Below are 24,785 nucleotides of genomic sequence, written 5' to 3'. Positions count from 1 at the left end.
AGCATTAAATAGAGCATCCTGACAGCAGTAGACAGGGACCAAAATGGCAGAGGAGGCTTTACATAACAGAGGCCATGGCACTAGAACATATTTTGGTCAACTACTGGAAAGTTCACCTCATTATATAACAATATAGTATCAATGCATGTGTTCCTTTACTGCATTGAACTTCAATCAGAATAAATGTCTGAAGTCTTGAGGCTTTTGTGGAACCTCCATGGAAATATAAAAACCTCTTTACTTACTGCTTGGCATTATAAATATACATGTCTCTGATGTGCCATGTGCCCAAGACTAGATGCAAAACCCTTTTGCCCATGTATTTTGCCTTCAGTGTTCACTGTCACATTTTTTGTGAAAAAGGAACTGAATCATTTTTATTTTTATTTTCTTGACCTTCAGTCCATAAATGAGCGGATTTAGAATTGGCTGCAGGGCAAAAGCTTGAACAATGATAATAATCTTCAGGCTGTTTGACAAATTACTCAGACTTAAACGATTGTCAAGAAATTCAAAGAGTCTTATAACCATAAAGTTTATGACTGATATGATATGAGGAGCGCAGGTCTGCCAGGCTTTGGCTTGGAATACCTTTGAAGACTTCAAACATACTTTCAAGATTTCCACGTAAGAGTACAATATAAACAATGGCAACAGTGTAAGAAACCCAACCATGATAAAAAGACCCACAATATTGTTGATAGTTGTATCGATGCAGGAGAGTCTAACTACTGACCAGTTGTCACAGTAGATCTTGAGTATTATATTGCCACAAAGGGGGAGTCTGATGGTCAGTAGGACAATAACTGAAACTGGAATAATGGCAAAGAGCCAGGCGGCCACGGTCATCTTGCAAACAGTTCTTAAGGACATGATGTGGTTATACCAAAAAGGGTTGCAGATGCACACATATCTATCCAAAGCCATAGCAGTCAACAGGGACAACTCACAGCCAAAATATGTGTGGAGGCAGAATACTTGGGTAATGCAACCAAAGTAAGAAATGGTTTGGGTCTTGGAAATCAGATTCACAAACAGTCTGGGGAAGAAAGCAAAGCAGCCGTACAGGGAGTTGATACAAAGAAGAGAAATAAAGATATACATTGGTTTGTGCAAAGTATCATGTAACACTATGAGAATGATCACCGCACCATTAGTGAGAACAATTGCCGTGAACCCAATCAGTGTGAAGACGCTGTATAAATACTGAGCTTGTGTCATTTCCCCAAAGTACAGTGTTAGTATTGAAGGGTTGGATGGGGTGAAGTTTTGCATATTCTGGTCCACAAAAACAATGAGCATATGATTTCTAAATCTCAATTCCCAAACAGATTTGCTTGAATTTGCTTAGTACCCCTGTATTGTCTTCTATGTTCGTTTGCCTGGAATACATAGAAATACAGATTAGTGGTGATTCTTAAGCCTCAAAATTGCTTTATTGCTTCTGTCTATTATTAAATATATTTTTGTACATATTATACCTGAACCCACTTTAGGTTCATCACGTTGTGTAGTCTGTATTGAAGTATCTGGGTTGGAAATAAAGACCTTAATATAGTACATTAAATCTGAAGTGTATCATTTAAAAGTGGGATTTACATTATTCTTTCATGGTAAGGGTGTTAAAGAAGACATCAGACATGTTCATTTCTTGGAAACATTGCCTCCTCGGTGCAACATATAGAAAGTCCTGGAGCCACAATAACTGTGACAATGGGGTAAGGGATTCAAATGACCAGCAGCCCAATGTTATGTTTAGATATTGGCAGGGTAAAGCTTGGTTGTGTATTACAGCTCAAAGTATGTTGTCCAGGCAGGAGAAGACATGACTTGGGAGAGACAAGATGAAATGACCAGTGGACAGATGGTACCGATTGTTTTACTACACTATAGGAGTCATGTACAGTATAGCTGGAACTCAAGGAAATCTTATAGAATGGGAGGAAATAATTTTGTACAGAGGTTGACTATGATGGATGGGGACACGGCAGATATATGAAGGCAGTAGGGTCCAAGATGCAGTCATGGATAAGGGTTTGATCTATAAACAGAGATCATTTTCCCACCATTTTCCATATTTTGTTTGTACATGGATGCCAAACTGACTGGAAGATCCTGTATAGAAGCAGTGGTCAATGGTACATTCTCTATTTGGACTAGAGTCATAAGTCTAGTGCTACAAGCCTGGGTATTGGGTCCACTGTTATACACTTCATTAACGACTTGGAGGAGAGCATTGTACGCAATGTGTCGGTATATATCAAAGACAAAAACTACACAGGACAGCTAAGTGCCTCCAGGTTATGGCATCCTTCCAGGGGGTCTAGACCAAGTTCCAATCTACTGCCAATAGTAGATGAATATCACTGCAGTGGCTATTTTAATGCCACCAAGAAAGGTGTTATCTTGATTATCTTGAAGGATCTGGGGGTTATTGTGTATAATCTAGTAAGGCCCCCATCTAGAATATGCCGTGCAGTTTTGGGGGGTCTACAGGGGCATAACTGGAAGGCTATTTGACAATAAAAGCCACATTGAAAAATAAGAGATCAATTGACAGGAATTCAAATTACTAATACAATAATATTTCGGGTTTGAAACATAGTTGGTGCAACTTTTCATAAATACTTTAAAGGAGAAGTTGACACAAAGGAATATGATGGGGGGAGGGGTACTATGAGTAAAGTTTTTGATAAAAATCTTTTTTCCATCCTCATTCCCATATGTTTGAGCAAAGGCACAACTTCCAGTTAAAAGTACAACCTGATCCCCATTTTAGTGCCAATAAAGCATTAAAGGACAAATGAATATACTGTAGATGTGTAATGAATTATAATACACAAAAGACATAAATATCCTGTAAATTATATCGTTATAAACAGTGAGTAGTGATGTCATCAGTTATAAACGGTGAGTAGTGATGTCATTTCTGTCACATGACTCACTAAAATTTGTGTATTATAATAAATAAAGTACCCCCAGTTGTAAAATATGAGGATATTAGAAGTTACCTCGGTGTTCCATGACCTGTATAAAAACACTCAGCCTTCGGCCTCGTACTTTTATATGGTCATGAAACGCCTCGGTAACTTATAATATCCTTATATTTTACAAGAGGGGGTACTTTATTCACTATATATTGCAGCATATTTAACTTTTTCTTTCTGCCTGCAGTAGAGGAAATAAAATTAGAAGAAATATGAGGTTTGCAGCCCTTTATACTAGATTGCTCACTGTCAGAAATTGTTTTCTTTTCTTGCCACCAAAGCTTTGTTAAAATTTCAATAGTTAGCATTAAAAGTGCATATAAAGTGTACCGTATATTCAAAATGATAGGTTGGCCAGTTGTCTGCACTTGACACAGAACAGCTTACTAAAGGAGCCCAATTAATTCTGTGTGCTGGAAATCAGTTCTGGTTTTAGTTTGTTTGAAAATATTCACGGATCACGGATGAGAAGTTTTAGCATCAAGCAAGGTCAGATAATTACCCACTGGTACAGAAGAGGTTGGTTGAGCGTTTGGCACTCAGTTACACTGGTTTATATGTTGTCTGAATTGCTATTCTCTCTGGTACCTGACGTAGCACAGTGACACTTTAGGGACACAATTAAATTGTAATGATTATAATTGTGTTAATTGCCAAAGGCTCCCTGACTTTTACCAATTATTTTATAAAGGTCTGGTTTCCAATTAGCATTAAGCCAAAAAATAACATGGCAGAGCAGCACGGGGCAGATTATAAATCCATAAGATCTTGTAATTGTATATCTCATGAAAGGGGTCGAGGAGAAAAAATTTCCATCAGGAGATACCTCCTAAAAAATCTTCCCTTAAAGGGCATGTAAAGTCTAAAATAGAATAAGACTAGAAATGCTGTATTTTGTATACTAAATATAAACATGAACTTACTGCACCACAAGCCTAATCAAACAAATGATTTATGCTTTCAAAGTTGGTTACAGGGGGTCACCATCTTGTAACTTTGTTATACATCTTTGCAAGACTAAGATTGTGCACATGCTCAGTGTGGTCTGGGCTGCTTAGGGATCGTCATAAACAAAGCTGCTTGAGTTCTGCATGGCTGGGAAGTAAGGCAAGGGCTCCCCCTGCTGTTCATAAGTATGATTGTTTCCCTGCTCAGCAGTTAGGGACCGTCTGACAATTCCTATCCACAACAGTAAATGAAGGGAGAATTTCACTGCATACAGTCAGGTTTCTTATAAAAACAGTACACATTTTTTAATTAAAGTATATTGGAGATAGGTTTCTTTTTCATTAAAGAAAGTAAAAATTGGATTTTATTTTTTTGCCTTTACATGCCCTTTAACTGCACTGTAGGGTATTGCAAGTACAGGATTTCCCTTGTGAAGGTGCTGAGGGTGCCCACTAGATGGGTATTTAACCCCCTTTAGCTGGACATGGGAGTGTGGCATAGTAATATATATTAAACATTTAATGTTAGGGCCTTTTGTCTGGAGGGCCAATAGGTTATTATTCCAGGTAGAGGTGATTGCTGATAAACGCATATCATTGGTACGTTGGCAAAATAGCGCATTGCACTATATATATATATATATATATATATATATATATATATATATATATATTGCAATGTAAATTATCCCCCAGTGTTAGAAAATAAAAATCAGAGAAGAAAATGAAGAAAGGGACGGGGAGTGATGATGTAAAGAGGATACATTTGGTCCATGGTCAATGTGGAGTGAGTCTTCCAATCTCACCGAAAACTGAGCTCCAGGTATTCATTGAGCTCCAATAAGCTCCAGCCCTGGAGTCAGGTGACCTAGCCTTGAGGGTAAACTCTACCCTGGACTTGTGACTAGCCTGGAGCCTTGTCATAGTACCATAGTGACATAATAAGTTAGATTGAAAAAAAGATACACGTCCATCAAGTTCAACCTTTTAAGTCTATGTATAAACTGCTAGTTGATCCAGGGGAAGGCAAAAAAAAAACCCTGGCCTTACCAGTGCTCTGTACACTGGAAGAATAACACCCTTTTCCCCGCAAATCTCTGCCCCTTTAAATACAGCTCAAGACCTTATTTGCCCTTGATGCTGCTGACTGGCATTGCTTGCTACAGCCAAGTTTATTATCTACAAGGACTCCAAGCTCAGTCTCCATTATGGATTTGCTTAGTGCAGTCCATAGGCAGCAGAAGATGGTTTTGGCAGGGGGGGGCCTAAGAAGAGGTACACAGGCAAAAATTTGACCACACCCCCTTTTGGCCACTCCCTTTGGACTCCACCCACTTTCCCATGTGCTTTTTCAAGAAAATCAAACCACAGCATTGGATGTAAAATGTGCTTAATGTCTTGCACTGCATTAAGGGGATATTAACATCACATGTACAATTTTAACTGAGAGCTGTGAATGCTGCACTACAAGCACATTATGGGGAAAAGGATTCTGTAACCTAAAGTACATTACATGCAGAGACTGTGAGATACTCAAAACACATACAAAGGAGCAGTAGGTATTGATCTCCCAAGAACATAAAAAGAAGGCACCACAAGGACTATAACGAACATTATATAGTTAGAAGCAGAGGCACTGGCACACCAAATACAGACATAGAGAGCAACGGACAATGGCACCACGAGCAGTAAGATATAGAGAATAGTGGCAGGCCAAGCACAATATACAATAAAACAAAGTGGGTATGAGTACAAGATTGCATTATATAGTAAGAATCAGTGAGCACAGGCACTGCAAGCTTATAAATTCTAGCACCTCCAGATGTATTGCCTCACTCTATTGCTCTGCCAAAATGCAAGGTATGAGGAGCTGCATTAGTAATGTGAAAAATTCAAATATTTCTCACTACATGGATCCCTTTTATGTTAGTTAGACAGCAATGTTATATTATAATTGGACAGTTGTACAAATGCTCCAATCCCACTGCATCAGCATTATAATTATACACACACACACACATATATATATATATAAACATAGTAATTTAGTTTGAAAAAAGACATGTCTAGCCTTTTGGCCTAAAACCTGTGTAACTTCTATCTGATACAAAGGAAGGAGAACAACCCCCTTTTAAAGCTACTCCAATTTGCTTCAAAAAATGTCTTCCTGACTCCAAGATGCAATTGGAACATTTTTTGGATTAACTTTGTACTAAGATCTTTGACCCTGTATTTTCTGTATACCCCCGGCCCAGAAAGCAGGACGGCACAGTGGAAAGTACATGTATAAATACCCCAAGAAATCATAGTGGAATGGCTACTTCATTTATAAATACCCCCAAAATTCATAGCAGAATGGCAATTCCATGTATACATACCCCCAGAATGGCACGGTAGAAATTCCAAGTATAAATACCCCAGAATTCATGGCAGGATGGCACAGGGCCAATTCCATGTATAAATGTCCCCAGAATTGATAGTAGGATGGCACAGTGCAATTTCATGTATACCTACTCCCCAGAACCCATAGCAGGATGGCAAAGGGGCAATTCCATGTATAAATACCCCACACTACCTATAGCTGGAGAAGAGACCACTCAACCTCACCTAGGACGATTCATGAGGGTGGAATCCCAGTGGGCTGCAGATCAGGAAATCAAGAGGATTCTCAGGAGTCTCAAATGCAGCAGTGTGTGACATGCCACCGCCATGCTGCTCCGAAGAGTAACAGGTGATGGACTTGGGGTAACAGGACTAATGTTGGACTTGGGGGGTGTGGGCCCACCAGTGCAGCACTACAGCTAATCAATAAACAATGCAAAGAGCTCACAAAGAAAGATACAAATTCGGGACCTTTTGTTAGGAAATGTGCTGTTTGACTGAATTGCACTCAGCATTATACTGGGAAAATTCTAGTTGGTTTCCACAACAAATTCCAATTGATGTTTCACATTTAAAGTTAGGAGGGGTCTTACAGCTATTTACTAGGCTCTATTCAAGATCATGAAATTAACCCTGGCTGGAACTATATCTTACCAATAGCAGGAGTGCTCACTGCTTTCCTGCCATAAACACACAAAGAGACTTTCAGAGATTCCATGACATGTCTACAAAATGCAAAGATTGTCTGTAAGATGTTCACGCGCATTCACTGACATCCAGGCCCCCGCCCCTCTGCATATCGGCATCCCTGCAGCCCCTGGCGCCACCACTGCCGCTGCGTACCTGTGCACGTCAGGCAGGGGGCGGAGTTTCCAAGATCAGTTTGTGTGGAGCTGGTCTGGGCCTGGCCGGCTCAGTATGTCCACCGCCCACCCTACTTCCCATCTAGACGCTTTGTGGCACAATCTCCAATTGCCCGTTTGCAAGGTGCAAGTGCCACATCCTGGATGGAATTAATTGGACTGGATAGTTTTGTGTCATCTGCAAACACTGATACATTATTTACCATATCCTAATTTAAGTCCTTAATGAACAAGTTAAATAAAAGTGGACCCAATACCGAGCCCTGAGGGACCCTACTAAGAACCTCTCCAAGTAGAGAATGTCCCATTAACAACCACCCTCTGTACCCGATCCTGTAGCCAGTTTCCTATCCATGTGCAAACGACTTCATTAAGCCCAACAGACCTTAGTTTAGAAAGCCGCCGTCATTTATGAGGCACTGTATTGATTTGGTAAAATCCAAATAGATCACATCTACTGCCCCCCACTGTCCAGTATCTTACTTACCTCATCATAAAAAGCAATCAAATTTGTCTGACATGACCTATCCTTCATAAAGCCATGCTGATTGCTGCTCATAATGCCATTCTCCAGGACAACCTTTTGTATGTGATCCTTTAACAAGCCTTTAAATAATTTGCCCACCATGGATGTCAAATTTACCGGCCTATAATTGCCATGCTGAGATTGTTATTCCTTTTTAAATATAGGAATTACATCCACTTTCCTCCAATCAATTCATTGAAGGCAGCAAAACTATCACTCAAGGTGTTGGGAAGAGTAGAAGTTTACAGCTCCTTGTGATGTTTACCCACTTGCAAAATAGTGAAAGAGACACTCCTGTTATTTATGGCCATACATTTCTTCAGCAGCTGTATATATGCCACACCTTAGTTAACATCTCTCACCTATGTTCCACAGCACCTCAACCAGCTTCTCCTCAACCCCCTCCTGCCACTTACCAACTTCTTTTTATTTTTTAGAAAGAACATCTCTTTGAGGGTCAAGAACAGAGCTCTGGGATATCATGGCCAATGTAGTTTCAGAGCCAATAGCCATAATGTTAGAAAACAGAAAGTGAGGTATAGGCGGGAAAGGCATGGCAAGACAGGCTTAAGCCTTTTGGTAGACACAAGCAATATAGACAGGTACAGGGTACAGGCTCATATATTAAGTCCAATATCAAGGTACTAAGGGTTTAAATAATTTTAATAGTTAAAATGGGTCATATTTGACTGCTAATTTAGTGGGCTACAGAAAGTGCAATTTTGGATGCAATCACCATGGAAAAATGATTTGGCCACATAGAGTGCAACAGTGGAGTAACATTTTGGGAAGTCAAGCCACCCTTTTGGCTTTATTGCCAAAAACCTTACTCTATTGTTTAACTCTCTGTAGCCAAATTGGGAAACACCATATTTATGTTAAGCGATGTTTGTGGTTCCTGCTTTGCTAAGTGCACAAGCACAATCATGTCTCTAGCTCTGTGCTGGTCTGGATTCAGAGATATCATCATCAAATTCAGTGGCACCCCACCCAGCAGGATTCTTACCATCTGAGATATATAGCATCTAGTAAAAACAAAAGTTGTGGCATCTCCTCTGGGCATTCACCATACTCTTTTTCACAGAAATATTTCCAGTAAAAAATGTTTTAAATCATTAACTTTTCCATTCAGGCCCCACTTGAAGGTCCAACCTTTTACTAGGGCCCCCTTACCTCATGAAGTGAGTACAGATACAGATATGCACCCCAAATCTCTTCCTAACTGACCATCAGGCTGAACTTTCAGGTGTGAATAAGATAGTTAATGGGCATTATTGTAAAATCTCTCCGAAACTGTCATACAGGCTGGGATTCCAGATGTATCTAGGAGACCAAATGGTCATGCTCAGCAAATTCCAGCTGGGGCTGGGTTTTAAGGGGTTTCTAGGAGAGTAAATGTCCATTCTCCCTAATTTCACCCTGACTGGTTGGGGTTTCAGGTGTATCAAGTAGTGCAAATGGCAATTTCACCCTAACTAGTAATCTGGCTCTGCTTTCAGATGTATCTAGCAAAGTATATGGCCCCACATCTTACCCAAACTGACCTTCAAGTTAAGCCCCCCAACTTCCCCAAGTCCCCACCCACAGGGTGACCCCCACTCATTGGGAACTACCACTTTAATTAGTGCACTTTCACCAAAGAACAAGCGAGGGGAGCTATATAAAGACACTGTATGTAACAATTTATGTGAAACTTGAGGGGGAGGTGGCTTGGCTTTGTGTATTTTACAGATCTTAGACATGTAGGGTATGAATAAGGGTTAGATATACATTTCCAATTAATGTTTTTAATCTGAAAATTCTCAAAAACATCATCGACTTTATCATTTATTCTTCTTACATTCTAATTTTGTTTATACGAAACATATGAGCTATCCGGACCCTTATTTCTCTCATTTTAAGTCCATAAATGAGAGGATTTAACAGCGGTGGCACCACGAAGGCTTGCACCGACATAATAATCCTCAATTCATAAGGTATGTTCTTCAGAGTGAAGCGATGGAGGAGAACTTTAAAAAGTATATCAGCCACGTAGTTGGTTAAGCTTATTAGATGGGGAGTGCAGGTCCCCAAGGATTTATTCCTGAAGTCCTTGGAGGACTGGGCATAGACTCTTAGAATTTGAACATAAGATGCCACTATAAGCACTGGCACCACCACTACCATGGCCACAGTGAGGAACAGACCGTAAATGTTGTTGATTGTTGTGTCAATGCAGGAAAGTTTCACTATGGAATAATTATCACAGTAGATCTTTATTATGGATGAGCCACACAGAGGAAGCAAAATCAGTCAGGATAAAGTGTATAGTGAACGGGATTAAAACAAAGAGCCACGCGGCCAGTATTAGTTTGTAGGCGACGGCCAGGGCCATGACGCTCTAGTGTATGTATGAACACCGAACATCTGAATCAGGCACCCAATGTACGTAATGGTCTGCGCTTCACAAATCAAATTCACAAACAAACTGGGGAAAAAGGCGAAGCCGCCGTAGATTCCATTGATGCACAAGACACAGATGAAGATGTACATGGGCTCCTGCAAACTCTTGTTCAGCACAACCACCGAGCAGACACATCCACTGGCCAACAATATCATTAGGAACCCGACTAAAACAATGGCACAATATAGATATTTTATTCCTGTCAATTGTGCAAAGCCAAGCGTCAGTACTAAAGGGTGCGGGTATGTGGCATTTTGCATATTTTTTGCTTTTTGTGATGATGATTCCTGTAAAGAGCAATATAAACATGTTTACTAACACTCTAATTGTAGCTGTACTGTATATATATGTTATATGTAGAGCATGCAGTATACTGAAAATTCTACCCCTCCTATAAATTATATATAGAAAATAATGTTATACAGGTCAGGGAACCTATTGACATTGCTATGCATTATACAGATAATGTACCCTCTACTTATTTATACAGGGAACTCTGAGTATCACTCATGTATTATAAGGGATAATGTACCCCCTACTGTAAATGATAAGGATATTAGAAGTCACTGAGGGGTTGTTCTGTGACCATATAAAGGCACAAGGCTGCAGGCTGAGTTATACAGGGAACTCTGAGTATCACTCATGTATTATAAGGGTTAATGTACCCCCTACTGTAAATGATAAGGATATTAGAAGTCACTGAGGGGTTGTTCTGTGACCATATAAAGGCACAAGGCTGCAGGCTGAGTTATACAGGGAACTCTGAGTATCACTCATGTATTATAAGGGATAATGTACCCCCTACTGTAAATGATAAGGATATTAGAAGTCACTGAGGGGTTGTTCTGTGACCATATAAAGGCACAAGGCTGCAGGCTGAGTTATACAGGGAACTCTGAGTATCACTCATGTGTTATAAGGGATAATGTACCCCCTACTGTAAATGATAAGGATATTAGAAGTCACTGAGGGGTTGTTCTGTGACCATATAAAGGCACAAGGCTGCAGGCTGAGTTATACAGGGAACTCTGAGTATCACTCATGTATTATAAGGGATAATGTACCCCCTACTGTAAATGATAAGGCTATTAGAAGTCACTGAGGAGTTGTTCTGTGACCATATAAAGGCACAAGGCTGCAGGCTGAGTTATACAGGGAACTCTGAGTATCACTCATGTATTATAAGGGATAACGCACCCCCTACTGTAATTGATAAGGAAGATACTGTAGGATAGAAGTCTGCCTGCATTTCTTTGTAGTGAGTATACTATCTATTATAACCATCACTGTTAAATCCCCTTTAAGCTTAACACATACAGGCTGAGATAGAGGATACTTGTGTTGCTCAAGTATAAAATTAGCTATTGAATTTTAGTGTAAAAGTTGGACTTAATCTGGTGCAATTTCAGAAATGTTTTTATGGACTTGGTGCAACAGTTTTCAGTCTCAAGGTGCCTCAGCATTTTCCATTAGTTTCTAAACCTGGAATAAATATCAGAAATGAGCTGAAAAGGGACAAATGGGGTTTGTGCAACAGACGGTGCTTTTACTCCCAACTGCTGTTACTAAATCCACTTGCACATCATTATCCTTGCACTGTGCATTATCATTCAGTTTCATTCCGTTATATACGAATTCTGTTACTACCTCTAAATAAAAACACCTGCAAATGTAAGTGCAACACAAATAAGTACAGTGTAGACCTATTTTAATAAACATCTAGTACAGCATTGTTGTATTATGATTGTATTATTAGAAAATCCCATTACACCTACAGTTGTTTATTTCCCAGTGTTGGATAGTGATGGGCGAATCTGTCTCACTCTGTTTCGCCAAAAACGAAACGGAGGAAAAATTCGCTAAACGGCATAAAAATTAGGAAAAGCATTGAAGTCATTGGTGTCAAAATAATTTTGATGTGCGACAATTTTGACACGAGCGACCATTTTTATATGCGCAGCTCTTTTGTCCAAATGCATTGAAGTCAATGGGCGTCCAAATAATTTTGACAAGTGACGATTTTGATGCATGACAATTTTTGCAGCAAATTTCTATTGCGATTTTTCGGCGCAGTTTTGTGAAAACTTTTGCAGGTGACAAAGTCTGGAAATTCGCCGCAAATGTATGCCTGGCGAAAAACTATAGCAGGATGACTGTTACCCCAATATTTCTATATATCTGTAACCTTGTTATGAGCTAAGGGGGCCCAGTCTGAATGCCAGTTAGGGGGAGATTTGGGGTGAGTGTTTATTTGTGCCCTGGGTACCCCTGGAACTATAGCAGGGTGACTGTTACCCCAATGTTTCTATATTTCTGTAACCTTGTTATGAGCTAAGGGGGCCCAGTCTGAAGGTCAGTTAGGGGGAGATTTGGGGTGAGTGCTTATTTGTACCCTGGGTACCCCTGGAACTATAGCAGGGTGACACCCCAATGTTTCTATATATCTGTAACCTTGTTATGAGCTAAGGGGGCCCAGTCTGAAGGTCAGTTAGGGGGAGATTTGGGGTGAGTGTTTATTTGTACCCTGGGTACCCCTGGAACTATAGCAGGGTGACTGTTACCCCAATGTTTCTATATATCTGTAACCTTGTTATGAGCTAAGGGGGCCCAATCTGAAGGTCAGTTAGGGGGAGATTTGGGGTGAGTGTTTATTTGTACCCTGGGTACCCCTGGAACTATAGCAGGGTGACACCCCAATATTTCTATATATCTGTAACCTGTTATGAGCTAAGGGGGCCCAGTCTGAAGGTCAGTTAGGGGGAGATTTGGGGTGAGTGTTTATTTGTACCCTGGGTACCCCTGGAACTATAGCAGGGTGACTGTTACCCCAATGTTTCTATATATCTGTAACCTTGTTATGAGCTAAGGGGCCCCAGTCTGAAGGTCAGTTAGGGGGAGATTTGGGGTGAGTGCTTATTTGTACCCTGGGTACCCCTGGAACTATAGCAGGGTGACTGTTACCCAATGTTTCTATATATCTGTAACCTTGTTATGAGCTAAGGGGGCCCAGTCTGAAGGTCAGTTAGGAGGAGATTTGGGGTGAGTGTTTATTTGTACCCTGGGTACCCCTGGAACTATAGCAGGGTGACACCCCAATATTTCTATATATCTGTAACCTTGTTATGAGCTAAGGGGGCCCAGCCTGAAGGTCAGTTAGGGGGAGATTTGGGGTGAGTGATTATTTGTGCCGTGGGTACAACTGGAACTATAGCAGGGTGACACCCCAATGTTTCTATATATCTGTAACCTTGTTATGAGCTAAGGGGGCCCAGTCTGAAGGTCAGTTAGGGGGAGATTTGGGGTGAGTGTTTATTTGTACCCTGGGTACCCCTGGAACTATAGCAGGGTGACTGTTACCCCAATGTTTCTATATATCTGTAACCTTGTTATGAGCTAAGGGGGCCCAGTCTGAAGGTCAGTTAGGGGGAGATTTGGGGTGAGTGCTTATTTGTACCCTGGGTACCCCTGGAACTATAGCAGGGTGAGTGTTACCCAGTTTCTATATATCTGTAACCTTGTTATGAGCTAAGGGGGTCCAGTCTGAAGGCCAGTTCAGTTAGATTTGTGAGATTTTTTCTGCCCTAAAAACCCCTGAAACATGTACATTGCTGTTTATTAATTTTGAAGGTTTGAACAAACCTAATTAAAAAAATAATAAAAAAATGGGGGGGAGACATAAAAGCACAAATTGTTAATGACAATAATATTTATGCCTTCATATTTTTTATGCCTTCATATTTATGCCTTCATTTTCATTTTTTTTTAATTGTCCTATTATTTATAATGTACAGTGCATTTCTGTGTAAAATTATATTTTCATATCAGTTCATCGTTTCTGCAGATGTTTCTGTAAATTACATAATTTATTTCAGCCAAAGTAAAAATCTCATCCCTTGATGTGCCCCAGGAGAAAAACCTTTCGCTTCCAACATTATTGCACTGAATATTGTGTTAGGAAACTGTACATGTCATCATTTAGTGCTAATTAGCAGAACAATTAAGGAGGTATTTACAGTAGCATGTGCGGCACCAGGACCCAATGGGTTAATTAGTGAGTATGAAAGGCAAGTGCCACACAGATCCCCTAGATAACGTTACATAAGGGATATCATAAAACAGAAATAAGTTATCCCCATGAATATTGATTTAATGCTTGAACAAGTAGTTCCTAGTTACTCACACTGTGTACTTGACAACCAAAGCTCAAACGAGAAATGTAAGCTCTTGGGTAAACACAAATGCAAAAACATCATCACTAATGAGATCCAATTACAGAGGGAACTGTCTTAATTAGTAAAACATCACAGTTTGCCTTTTCTTGCATTTCAGCGACAATAAACTTTATATGAACAAATGTAAATCTTTGATTCCTCTTCAGTTACTGTACTGTATAATAACTAAAGGCAGTCGATGACGTAAGGGATGAATCATTGCTATTGCTTAGAATAATACCGTCCTGGACACCGCTATATACTGATACTATTGTGTATTAATCTTTAATTATTTAAATTTTTTCATATATCAAGCTATTTGTCAAATTCAATTCCGAACACTCACTACAGAAAACCAAATGTGCCAGTATCTGATCTGTTAAACCATTGTAACCCTAATCCTAACCTGATAAAGCAGGTTTTACTGAAACGGAGACCTGTAACAATTGTAGCTTAGGACCAACAGCTTTGGTGACAAATCGGGAGAGTTTAGTGGACTTCAAGAAAAATCACTGAATCACGTTGCGCAAATTCGCCAGGCGTAAGGGTGCGAAGTAACACTAGCGGATTTCCGCCTGCGTCCGTTAGTGAATCGGCAAATTAACGAAAATGCGCTACGCTGGCGATTTCACGCGAGCGTTAGGCGCTTCGTCGTTTAGTGAATTTGCCCCAAAGTGTTCTCTGACATTCTGATATGGACTCCTGGTTTTTTACTATTTTTGGGGCAAAACTCCGTTTTTTTTTAACCCAAATTTTTGAGATTTATTAAAGCCCATTTAGTTACATAGTTACATAGTTAAATTGGGTTGAAAAAAGACAAAGTCCATCAAGTTCAACCCCTCCAAATGAAAACCCAGCATCCATACACACACCCCTCCCTACTTTTAATTAAATTCTATATACCCATATCTATACTAACTATAGAGTTTAGTATCACAATAGCCTTTGTATTATGTCTGTCCAAAAAATCATCCAAGCCATTCTTAAAGGCATCACTTGAATCAGCATCACAACATCACCCGGCAGTGCATTCCCCAACCTCACTGTCCTGACTGTGAAGAACCCTCTACGTTGCTTCAAATGAAAGTTCTTTTCTTCTAGTCTGAAGGGGAGGCCTCTGGTACGGTGATCCTCTTCATGGGTAAAAAGGTCCCCTGCCATTTGTCTATAATGTCCTCTAATGTACTTGTAAAGTCTAATCATGTCCCTCGCAAGCGCCTTTTTCCAGAGAAAACAACCCCAACCTTGACAGTCTCCCCTCATAATTTAACTCTTCCCTCCCTCTAACCAGTTTAGTTGCACTTAGTCTCTGCACTCTCTCCAGCTCATTTATATCCCTCTTAAGGACTGGAGTCCAAAACTGCCCCCATACTCCAGATGAGGCCTCACCAGGGACCTATAAAGAGGCATAATTATGTTTTCATCCCTTGAGTTAATGCCCTTTTTTATGCAAGACAGAACTTTATTTGCTTTAGTAGCCACAGAATGACACTGCCCAGAATTAGACAACGTGTTATCTACAAAGACCCCTAGATCCTTTTCATTTAAGAAAACTCCCAACACATTGCCATTTAGGGGCAGATTTACAAAATTCGAGTGAAGAATTCGAATGTAAAAAACTTCGAATTTCGAAGTATTTTTTGGGTACTTCGACCATCGAATTGGTTAAATTCGTTCGAATTCGAACGATTCGAACGATTCGAAGTAAAAATCGTTCGACTATTCGGACCATTCGATAATCAAAGTACTATCTCTTTAAAAATACTTCGACCACCTACTTCGGTAGATAAAACCTACCGAAGTCAATGTTAGCCTATGGGGGAAGGTCCCCATAGGCTTGCCTGTGATTTTTTGATCGAAGGATTTTCCTTCGATCGTTGGATTAAAATCCTTCGAATCGTTCGATTCTAAGGATTTAATCGTTCGATCGAAGGAAAAATCCTTCGATCGTACGATCGCAGGATTTGCGCAAAATCGTTCGACTTCGATATTCGAAGTCGAACGATTTTAGTTCCCAGTCGAATATCGAGGGTTAATTAACCCTCGATATTCGACTATTGATGAATCGGCCCCTTAGTGTATAACTTGCATTTATATTATGTTTGCCAAAGTGCATAACCTGCATTTATCAACATTGAACCTCATTTTCCAGTTTGCTGCCCAGTTTTCCAGTTTAGACAAATCACTTTGCAAAGTGGCAGCATCCTGCATGGAACCTATAGTTCTGCACAATTTAGTATCATCTGCAAAAATAGAAACAGCACTTTCAATGGCCACCTCCAGGTCATTAATAAACAAGTTGAAAAGCAAGGGACCTAGTACAGAGCCCTGCGGTACTCCACTAACAACACTGCTCCAATTAGAAAATGTTCCATTTACCACCACTCTTTGTAGTCTATCTTTAGCCAGTTCTCTATCCAGGTACAAATACTATTTTCCAGGCCAACATTCCTTAATTTAACCAGTAACCTTTTGTGTGGCACTGTATCAAATGCTTTAGCAAGTCTAAGTAAATCACATCCACTGCCATCCCAGAATCAAGGTCTCTACTTACATTCTCGTAAAAAGAAATTAAGTTAGTCTGGCAAGATCTATTACGCATAAAACCATGCTGGCACAAACTCATAGTATTATGATTTGCTATGAAGTCCAGTATCTTATACTTTATTAACCCTTCGAAAAGCTTTCCTACCACTGACGTCAGACTAACTGGCCTATAGTTTTGAGGCTGAGAACGGGATCCTTTTTTGAATAGAGGCCACCACATTAGCAATTCGCCAGTCTCCCGGCACTATGCCAGATCTCAATGAATCCTGAAAAATTAAGTAAAGAGGTTTGGCAATCACAGAGCTAAGCTCGCTAATTACCCTGGGATGAATACCATCTGGCCCTGGACCTTTGTTAATCTTAACATGTTCAAGTCTCTTTTGAATTTCTTCATGTGTGAACCATGCATCATTAGTTGTATTACTAGAATTGGGACTGTTAAGAAGGAAACCTTCACTTACTGGTTCCTCATTTGTGTAGACAGATGAAAAATATGAGTTCAGAATCTGCGCTTTTATTTTGTTTTCATCAACCAGCTGACCCCCCTCTGATAGTAAGGGTCCCACCCCCTTCCTGCTTCATTTTTTTTACTATTAACATATTTAAAAAATAATTTTGGATTTTTTTTACTGCTTGCTGCAATATCCTTTTCTATAGCAATTTTAGCTTGCCTTTTAGCTTCTTTGCATGATTTATTGGCCTCCTTGTACCTTATAAATGTTTCGGCTGTACCAGCTAACTTGAAAGCCTTAAAAGCATTGCAGCAAAAAGCTCAAAACCAATGATCTGCCATTTCAGACCTGTCAAGGTTGTGTATAAGGTTTGGAATAAGGTTGTGTATAAGTCAGTGGCAGAGGTCCCTATCCTATTTTGAAGTTTCTGTGGTCTGCTCTATAATTAGCCTGAAAATCTGACCTTTTCGGGCAAAAATCTGAAAAATTCGGGCATTTCGGGAAAAATCACGAAAAAATCGTATGATTTCGCTTGATTTTATCGAGTTTTTACCCAAACCAAATAAATTGAGATTTTTTTAATAATAAATAAGATAAAAAAAACTATCAATTTGGATTTTAGTACTGTAAATAACCCTCCAAATTTTATAAATGTTACTAAGAGGTATAAAAAGTATAAAAGGCAGATACTGAAAATTCTTTCTGGAGATTATATTTTCCAGAACTGTGGGGCAATGGCAGTAATAGAGACCCATTAAATATAGATTAAAAAAAGAAACTATAAATAAAAGTACATAGGATTGGTGGTCATACCACTTCTTGCTAAGCAATGCTTGTTTGGGTGGTTTACACCTCCCTTTGTGTAAACCCCCATTACATTTTAGTAAAACTGGAGCAATAAAACAATCATTGAACAGCAAGAAGGGGTGACGTGTTCTGGTGTCCCTTGAAGAATACTGCATTATTTTGATGTGACCTTACAAAACAGCATCACCTAAGAGTATCGACACTCACAAAGTGTGATTATGGCTCCCTATACACTTTTCAAGTGTTGCCACATATAGTTTATCTTATGTCATAATGGTTTATCCCAAAAGTAGAACCAAAACTTTTATATATCATTTCCAAATCTCCAAAATGCAGAAATCTGACAAATTAGAAAAATTTCCATTCCACCAAGGAGATAATAATCTGCCATATTTTATATTTTTATTCCGCTGTATCCAAATGTTATCATGAAATGTCTTAAATGTTATCATAATAATGGCATGAAGTTAGTTGAGGTGGTTGGTTTCGATGGGTTAGGGTCAACAGACAAGGTTGGAGAAAGGAGTGAAATGTGGGATAATTGCAAAAAGCAGTGCCCTGGCATTTTGTTTCCAAATTAAAATAAAGCAAAACATCCAAGAACCAGGTTCATGGACGGTTTTACGTTGCTGAGTTCCTGTGTTCTCTATGTGTTCTCTGACATTCTGATATGGACTCCTGGTTTGTTACTGACTATTTTTGGGGCAAAACTCAATTTTTTTTTAACCCAAATGTTTGAGATTTATTAAAGCCCATTGCAGCAAAAAGCTCAAAACCAATGATCTGCCATTTCAGACCTGTCAAGGTTGTGTATAAGTCAGTGGCAGAGGTCCCTATCCTATCTTGAAGTTTCTGTGGTCTGCTCTATAATTAGCCTGAAAATCTGACCTTTTCGGGCAAAAATCTGAAAAATTCGGGCGTTTCGGGAAAAAGCATTAAAAAAAATCGTATGATTACAATTGATTTTATCGAGTTTTTACCCAAACCAAATAAATTGAGATTTTTTAATAATAAATAAGATCAAATGGGGTATTAGAGTTTGGTTGTGGTTTTTTTATTTAAAAAAAAAAAAACGATCAATTCGGATTTTAGTAAATAACCCTCCAAATTTTATAAATGTTACTAAGAGGTATAAAAGTATAAAAGGCAGATACTGAAAATTCTTTGTGGGGCAATGGCAGTAATAGAGACCCATTAAATATAGATTAAAAATCAAACAAGAAACTATCAATAAAAAAAAAATGTAAAAGTACATAGGATTGGTGGTCCTACTCCATCGCAAGGGTAATTCCATACTGTGAATCTACTATTAAAATTTTATATGCACAACTACATCCTAGTGGTCCAAACTATAGACTATGATGGCTTATGGACACATTATGGACATAATGTACCGTTATATTTTAAATACAATATATCAACTATGGGACAATTGGAATGCAGAGATATCTAAAACCAGCAGACCTTCCAAAGTATGTTCTAAAGAGTTGACCATTGGTTTTTTTATAGGGCAAAATGAATGCCACTTGAGAACCAAGGTACCTACAAAATGTCCTACCCAAAAAGATACACTCAGCACAAGGAGAATTTGTTTTTACTAATTACATTCTATTATACTATATGCTATAGCTGAGCTGGGTTGAGGACAGCCCAGACAAGAGGTAACCATCAGATCCCAACCAGTCCATAGAGGCAGATGCACAATCTGATTGTCTTTGTCTGAACATTATATTTGTATTCATTGTGCCCCTATTTTTCAATTCACTCCAAAAATGTTCCTATTACAAAAGATCTGTTTGGCTTTCACTTGTATTTCCTTTAGTTTTAGACCATATATGAGTGGGTTTAGTAATGGGGCAATGACAAAGGCTTGTACTGATATGAGAACTCTCAGTTCAATTGGCATAATGTTGGCTGGATAGCGATTCAGTAGTGTATCGGAGAGCTGACTCAGTACAAAATAGGTGAGTGATATTATATGGGGAATGCAGGTCTGCAAGGCTTTGGATCTGTGGTCAGTAGAGGAACGCATGCATAACCTCAAGATCTGAAGATATGAGATCAGGATAGTTCCGGTTATCAACCCAAGTACTGTGGTGATAAAGAGGCCATACACATTGTTCACTGTTGTATCAGCGCATGAGAGTTTCACTACTGACCAGTTGTCACAGTAGAACTTCTGTACAACGGAGCTGCACAATGGAAGTTGGATGGTCAGTATCAACTGTATAGTAAATTGAAGGACTGCATAAGCCAATGCTATAGCAATGAGTCTGTACACTGTGGATAAGGACATGATGCTGTTATATCTCAGTGGGTTACAGATGCACACGTAACGATCAAGGGCCATAACCCACAAGATGGCCATCTCACACCCTCCGTAAGTATGGAGGCCGTACACCTGGACTATACAGGCAATGTAGGAAATGGTGTGGGTTTTGGAAAGAAGATTGACAAATAAATTGAGGAAAAAAGCTGCACTTCCATACAGTCCGTTAGCAGAGAGAGCAGCAATGAGGACATACATGGGCTCATGCAGACTCCTGTGCATCACTATGGTACCAATCACTGTACAGTTGGACACAACAATCATAACAAACCAAAGAAAAATGAGTGTGCTGTAGACGTATTTAATTTCTGCCATTTCAACAAAAGTCAGCGTCAGCACTGAGGGATGTGGGTCAGTGGAATTTTGCATTGTTACTTTCATCTGTTTTATGTTTCCTGCAAAAAGAAAAAAGATTGTCACCATGGAACATTCAAGAAACACAGGGGCTGAGTTTAGAGGTGTAAAATACAATGTTCCTACCCTGGGTAGTTGCTCCATCAATAGAATATCACAGCATACAATATCATGGAATATCACAGCACAATGATTCAGATGCCAATGTACTTATCTGTGTAACTGATGAATAAAACATTGAGTTCCCCGCCTATTGGTTCAATGTAAAGAAAAATCTTATCAATTCTTGTTCTAGATCAACTATCTCTATAATGTTTTTACTTAGAATAGTGTGTGTAACCCTAGTCTGTATTAATTGAGATATCTCGTGGTTAAATAACTCCTTCAAGTATGAATGCCACCGGATACTCAACATTGCTTCAGATGTATTATACTGAACGTGTACTTCCTCCCTGCTCACTTGAAAGTCCACCACTTCCTGTTTGTTCTTATGGACATCACCCAAACACATTGCTTCAACCCAGTCAGTTAGCAAACCTGATGTCATCCAGAAGAACATCCAGATACAATCCATTGACAATTGTTGGTCTATTTGGCCATTCATTCCATTCAAATCAGACCCTACATGGCCTATAGTCTGGGCCCCCTTAACTCATAACAAAGATACAGATATGTAGAAACATTGGGGTAACAGTCATCCTGCTATAGTTCCAGGGGTACCCAGGGTACAAATAAGCTCTCACCCCAAATCTCCCCCTAACTGACCTTCAGACTGGGCCCCCTTAGCTCATAACAAGGTTACTGATATATAGAAACATTGGGGTGTCACCCTGCTATAGTTCCAGGGGTACCCAGGGCACAAATTAGCACTCACCCCAAATCTCCCCCTAACTGACCTTCAGACTGGGCCCCCTTAGCTCATAACAAGGTTACAGATATATAGAAACATTGGGGTAACAGTCACCCTGCTATAGTTCCAGGGGTACCCAGGGCACAAATAAACACTCACCCCAAATCTCCCCCTAACTGACCTTCAGGCTGGGCCCCTTTAGCTCATAACAAGGTTACAGATATTAGAAACATTGGGGTAACAGTCTCCCTGCTATAGTTCCAGGGGTACCCAGGGCACAAATAAACACTCACCCCAAATCTCCCCCTAAATGGCCTTCAGGCTTGGCCCCCTTAGCTCATAACACGGTTACAGATATATAGAAACATTGGGGTGTCACCCTGCTATAGTTCCAGGGGTACCCAGGGTACAAATAAGCACTCACCCCAAATCTCCCCCTAACTGACCTTCAGACTGGGCCCCCTTAGCTCATAACAAGGTTACAGATATATAGAAACATTAGGGTGTCACCCTGCTATAGTTCCAGGGGTACCCAGGGCACAAATAAACACTCAACCCAAATCTCCCCCTAACTGACCTTCAGGCTGGGCCCACTTAGCTCATAACAAGGTTACAGATATATAGAAACATTGGGGTAACAGTCACCCTGCTATAGTTCCAGGGGTACCCAGGGCACAAATAAACACTCACCCAAAATCTCCCCCTAAATGGCCTTCAGGCTGGGCCCCCTTAGCTCATAACAAGGTTACAGATATATAGAAACATTGGGGTGTCACCCTGCTATAGTTCCAGGGGTACCCAGGGTACAAATAAGCACTTACCCCAAATCTCCCCCTAACTGACCTTCAGATTGGGCCCCCTTAGCTCATAACAAGGTTACAGATATATAGAAACATTGGGGTGTCACCCTGCTATAGTTCCAGGGGTACCCAGGGTACAAATAAGCACTCACCCCAAATCTCCCCCTAACTGACCTTCAGACTGGACCCCCTTAGCTCATAACAAGGTTACAGATATATAGAAACATTAGGGTGTCACCCTGCTATAGTTCCAGGGGTACCCAGGGCACAAATAAACACTCACCCAAAGTCTGGCTTTGGGGATAATTTATTCCATATACATAAACACAATATACACAGCGGGGCCTTGACCGTGGGGTCTACTGCACAGTAAGCCTCACTTCTCAGACACTTTCTAGTTCCCTGACCTGTACAGTCATCAGCCTTGTGCTTTTATGGCTTTTGGGTTTTGTTTCTACAACTAAAGACTGAGATCAATATAATTTAATGAGTGATTAATATGAGGGGGTATATAATATATACTGATAACTATAAGGGGGGTAGAACCAGACTTACCTATAGTCTGTACGCTTTGTTTTGCCCTCACTCCATAAGTCCAAGGTGTAACTTTTTCTCTTCCAGAAGCATTTTTGTTATGATGATAATTTAATTTTTCTGTTTAGTCAGTTTGTTTCATCATCCCAGACTGATGAATGGATTGGCTGCAAGAAGAGCTTTTGTAGAGAATTATAGTCAAATACAGATGGAAGATTCTTTATCTACTCAAAAAACAGAAATATTCACTAAATACAGAAGAATAAAAAGTGTGCTTTGCCTAGACCAATACAATATGAATCCATAATGATTTTATCTCACATAAGAATGACCTGTGACTATTAAATACCCACAGATTCCTCTGTTCAAGGGCTTTTATACATCACTATCCCAGTACGGGCAGTTGTTCAGGGGTTTTGAGTTCCAGTTGGAAACAAAGACAATTGGATAAACTCATGTGATGAGATTTCATTTGGGAATATCCCTCTGTAGAAATCACTCTAATTGGGTAGTTTATTGGTTACTAATTAAATGGAAAAATAATACAGGCATCATTTAGTAATGGTAGAACCAGCGCTATGGGAGTGTATCCCTTTTAAACACCAAACACAGTGAACTTTTTTATACTCATCTATTCCTGTGCTTGAGACAATTGGCTGGTTGCTTTGACTTTGGTGAATGAAGTGGTGGAACTACGATTTCTCTAGGGCCAGGACCTACTTAGGGCCTGCCGGACGCTCACTCTGGCGCAAATCCACTGCAAAAAGTGTGTCTGGAGGGGGTCTACACCCAAGCTTGGGAACTACTTGTTCTGTTACTGGTGCAGGAGATGCTGGGGTCACGGGTACCATGTTTGTACATGTGTTGAGTCAGTTAAATCATAAACAACTGAATTCAGTTTGAAGGGCTATTACAAATGAAAATGTATTATTTGAAATTGTTATTAATTTTTCAAGGAACATGTAATCAGCATTATGTTCAATATTGAAATTTCAGCAGAAAGAACCCAGAAAGAAGAAGAACAGTGGGAAAAGTAAAGGAGGGACGAGGATAAGTATTTTGCGGCAGTTGGAAGGATAAGAGTTTTTTTTCTGCTTGGAAGGTCTTTTCTACCATTTTCCTTTTGTCTTGTTATTATAGTTTGAGGGTGGCTATGCATTTGGAGAGTTGGAGGGTAGAAACTAATTTGCTGGGAATTTCCATGTTCTGCTGCAAGCGAAATAATTTGCGATGGCGACAATTCAACAGCGAAAAACCCACCCCGTTGTGCGTTAAAATTATTTTGACGCCCATTAGCTTCAATGCGTTTAGTGAATTTTTCACCGTTTGGCGGCACACATTCGCCCATCACTGTTGGAGAGTTTTTGTTTCCAGGTTTTTCATACTTGACGGGTGAGTCTCTGTGTGTTGGAGGGTGGTGAGTGTGGGAGCACGGAGTTCTTGTAGGACAGATTTGAGTTTGTTAGATTAATCAGTTCTCCTAGTGGTTGGATTTCCATCTTCTGGAAATTAGGAGCCTGGTCAAGGTAAGTGTGTGGAAGACTACCTTCCGAAAGTGGTATGGGTAGTTCTCAATGAAGTCCAAGGATGAATAGAGCTGGGGGGAGGAGTTAGTCTGGTGGTTATTTCATATAAGCTTCATCTCACTGAAATAAGACACTTTCTAAATACAATCAATTAAACATTCTGTACCGTTCATGAAATAATCAGTTACTTTTCAGTATCTCCTTCTCAACAACCTGTCACTCAATGC

General features: G+C 39.8%; 2 protein-coding genes and 1 pseudogene across 2 annotated transcripts; all 3 read right to left on the bottom strand.

The window, feature by feature from the left end:
- Positions 1 to 330: 330 nt before the first annotated feature.
- Positions 331 to 1,291, bottom strand: LOC121399772 (putative gustatory receptor clone PTE03). Its single transcript, XM_041581338.1, has one exon. It carries the CDS (start codon positions 1,273 to 1,275, stop codon positions 331 to 333), a length of 945 nt encoding a protein of 314 aa, XP_041437272.1. The 5' UTR covers positions 1,276 to 1,291.
- An 8,250-nt stretch (positions 1,292 to 9,541) lies between these two features.
- LOC108705678 lies at positions 9,542 to 11,768 on the bottom strand (annotated as a pseudogene).
- An 8,153-nt stretch (positions 11,769 to 19,921) lies between these two features.
- LOC108706080 (olfactory receptor 52K1) lies at positions 19,922 to 23,883 on the bottom strand. The gene is made up of 2 exons (XM_041581337.1): positions 23,775 to 23,883; positions 19,922 to 20,889 (listed from the first exon to the last, which is right to left on the bottom strand). The coding sequence occupies exons 1-2, from the start codon at positions 23,881 to 23,883 to the stop codon at positions 19,922 to 19,924; spliced, it is 1,077 nt and encodes a 358-aa protein (XP_041437271.1).
- Positions 23,884 to 24,785: the final 902 nt, after the last annotated feature.

Source organism: Xenopus laevis, chromosome 2L (assembly GCF_017654675.1).
Source record: "Xenopus laevis strain J_2021 chromosome 2L, Xenopus_laevis_v10.1, whole genome shotgun sequence".
Classification (NCBI taxonomy): domain Eukaryota; kingdom Metazoa; phylum Chordata; class Amphibia; order Anura; family Pipidae; genus Xenopus; species Xenopus laevis.
This window is presented reverse-complemented; position numbering and strand designations above follow the sequence as displayed.

Coding starts and splice junctions, on each gene's coding strand:
- LOC121399772 (XM_041581338.1), bottom strand. CDS start 1,275: ATGCAAAACTTCACCCCATCCAACCCTTCAATACTAACACTGTACTTT.
- LOC108706080 (XM_041581337.1), bottom strand. CDS start 23,883: ATGGTACCCGTGACCCCAGCATCTCCTGCACCAGTAACAGAACAAGTA. Junction 20,890..23,774: donor TGCAGTGGATTTGCGCCAGA/GTGAGCGTCCGG, acceptor TTCTTTTTGCAG/GAAACATAAAACAGATGAAA.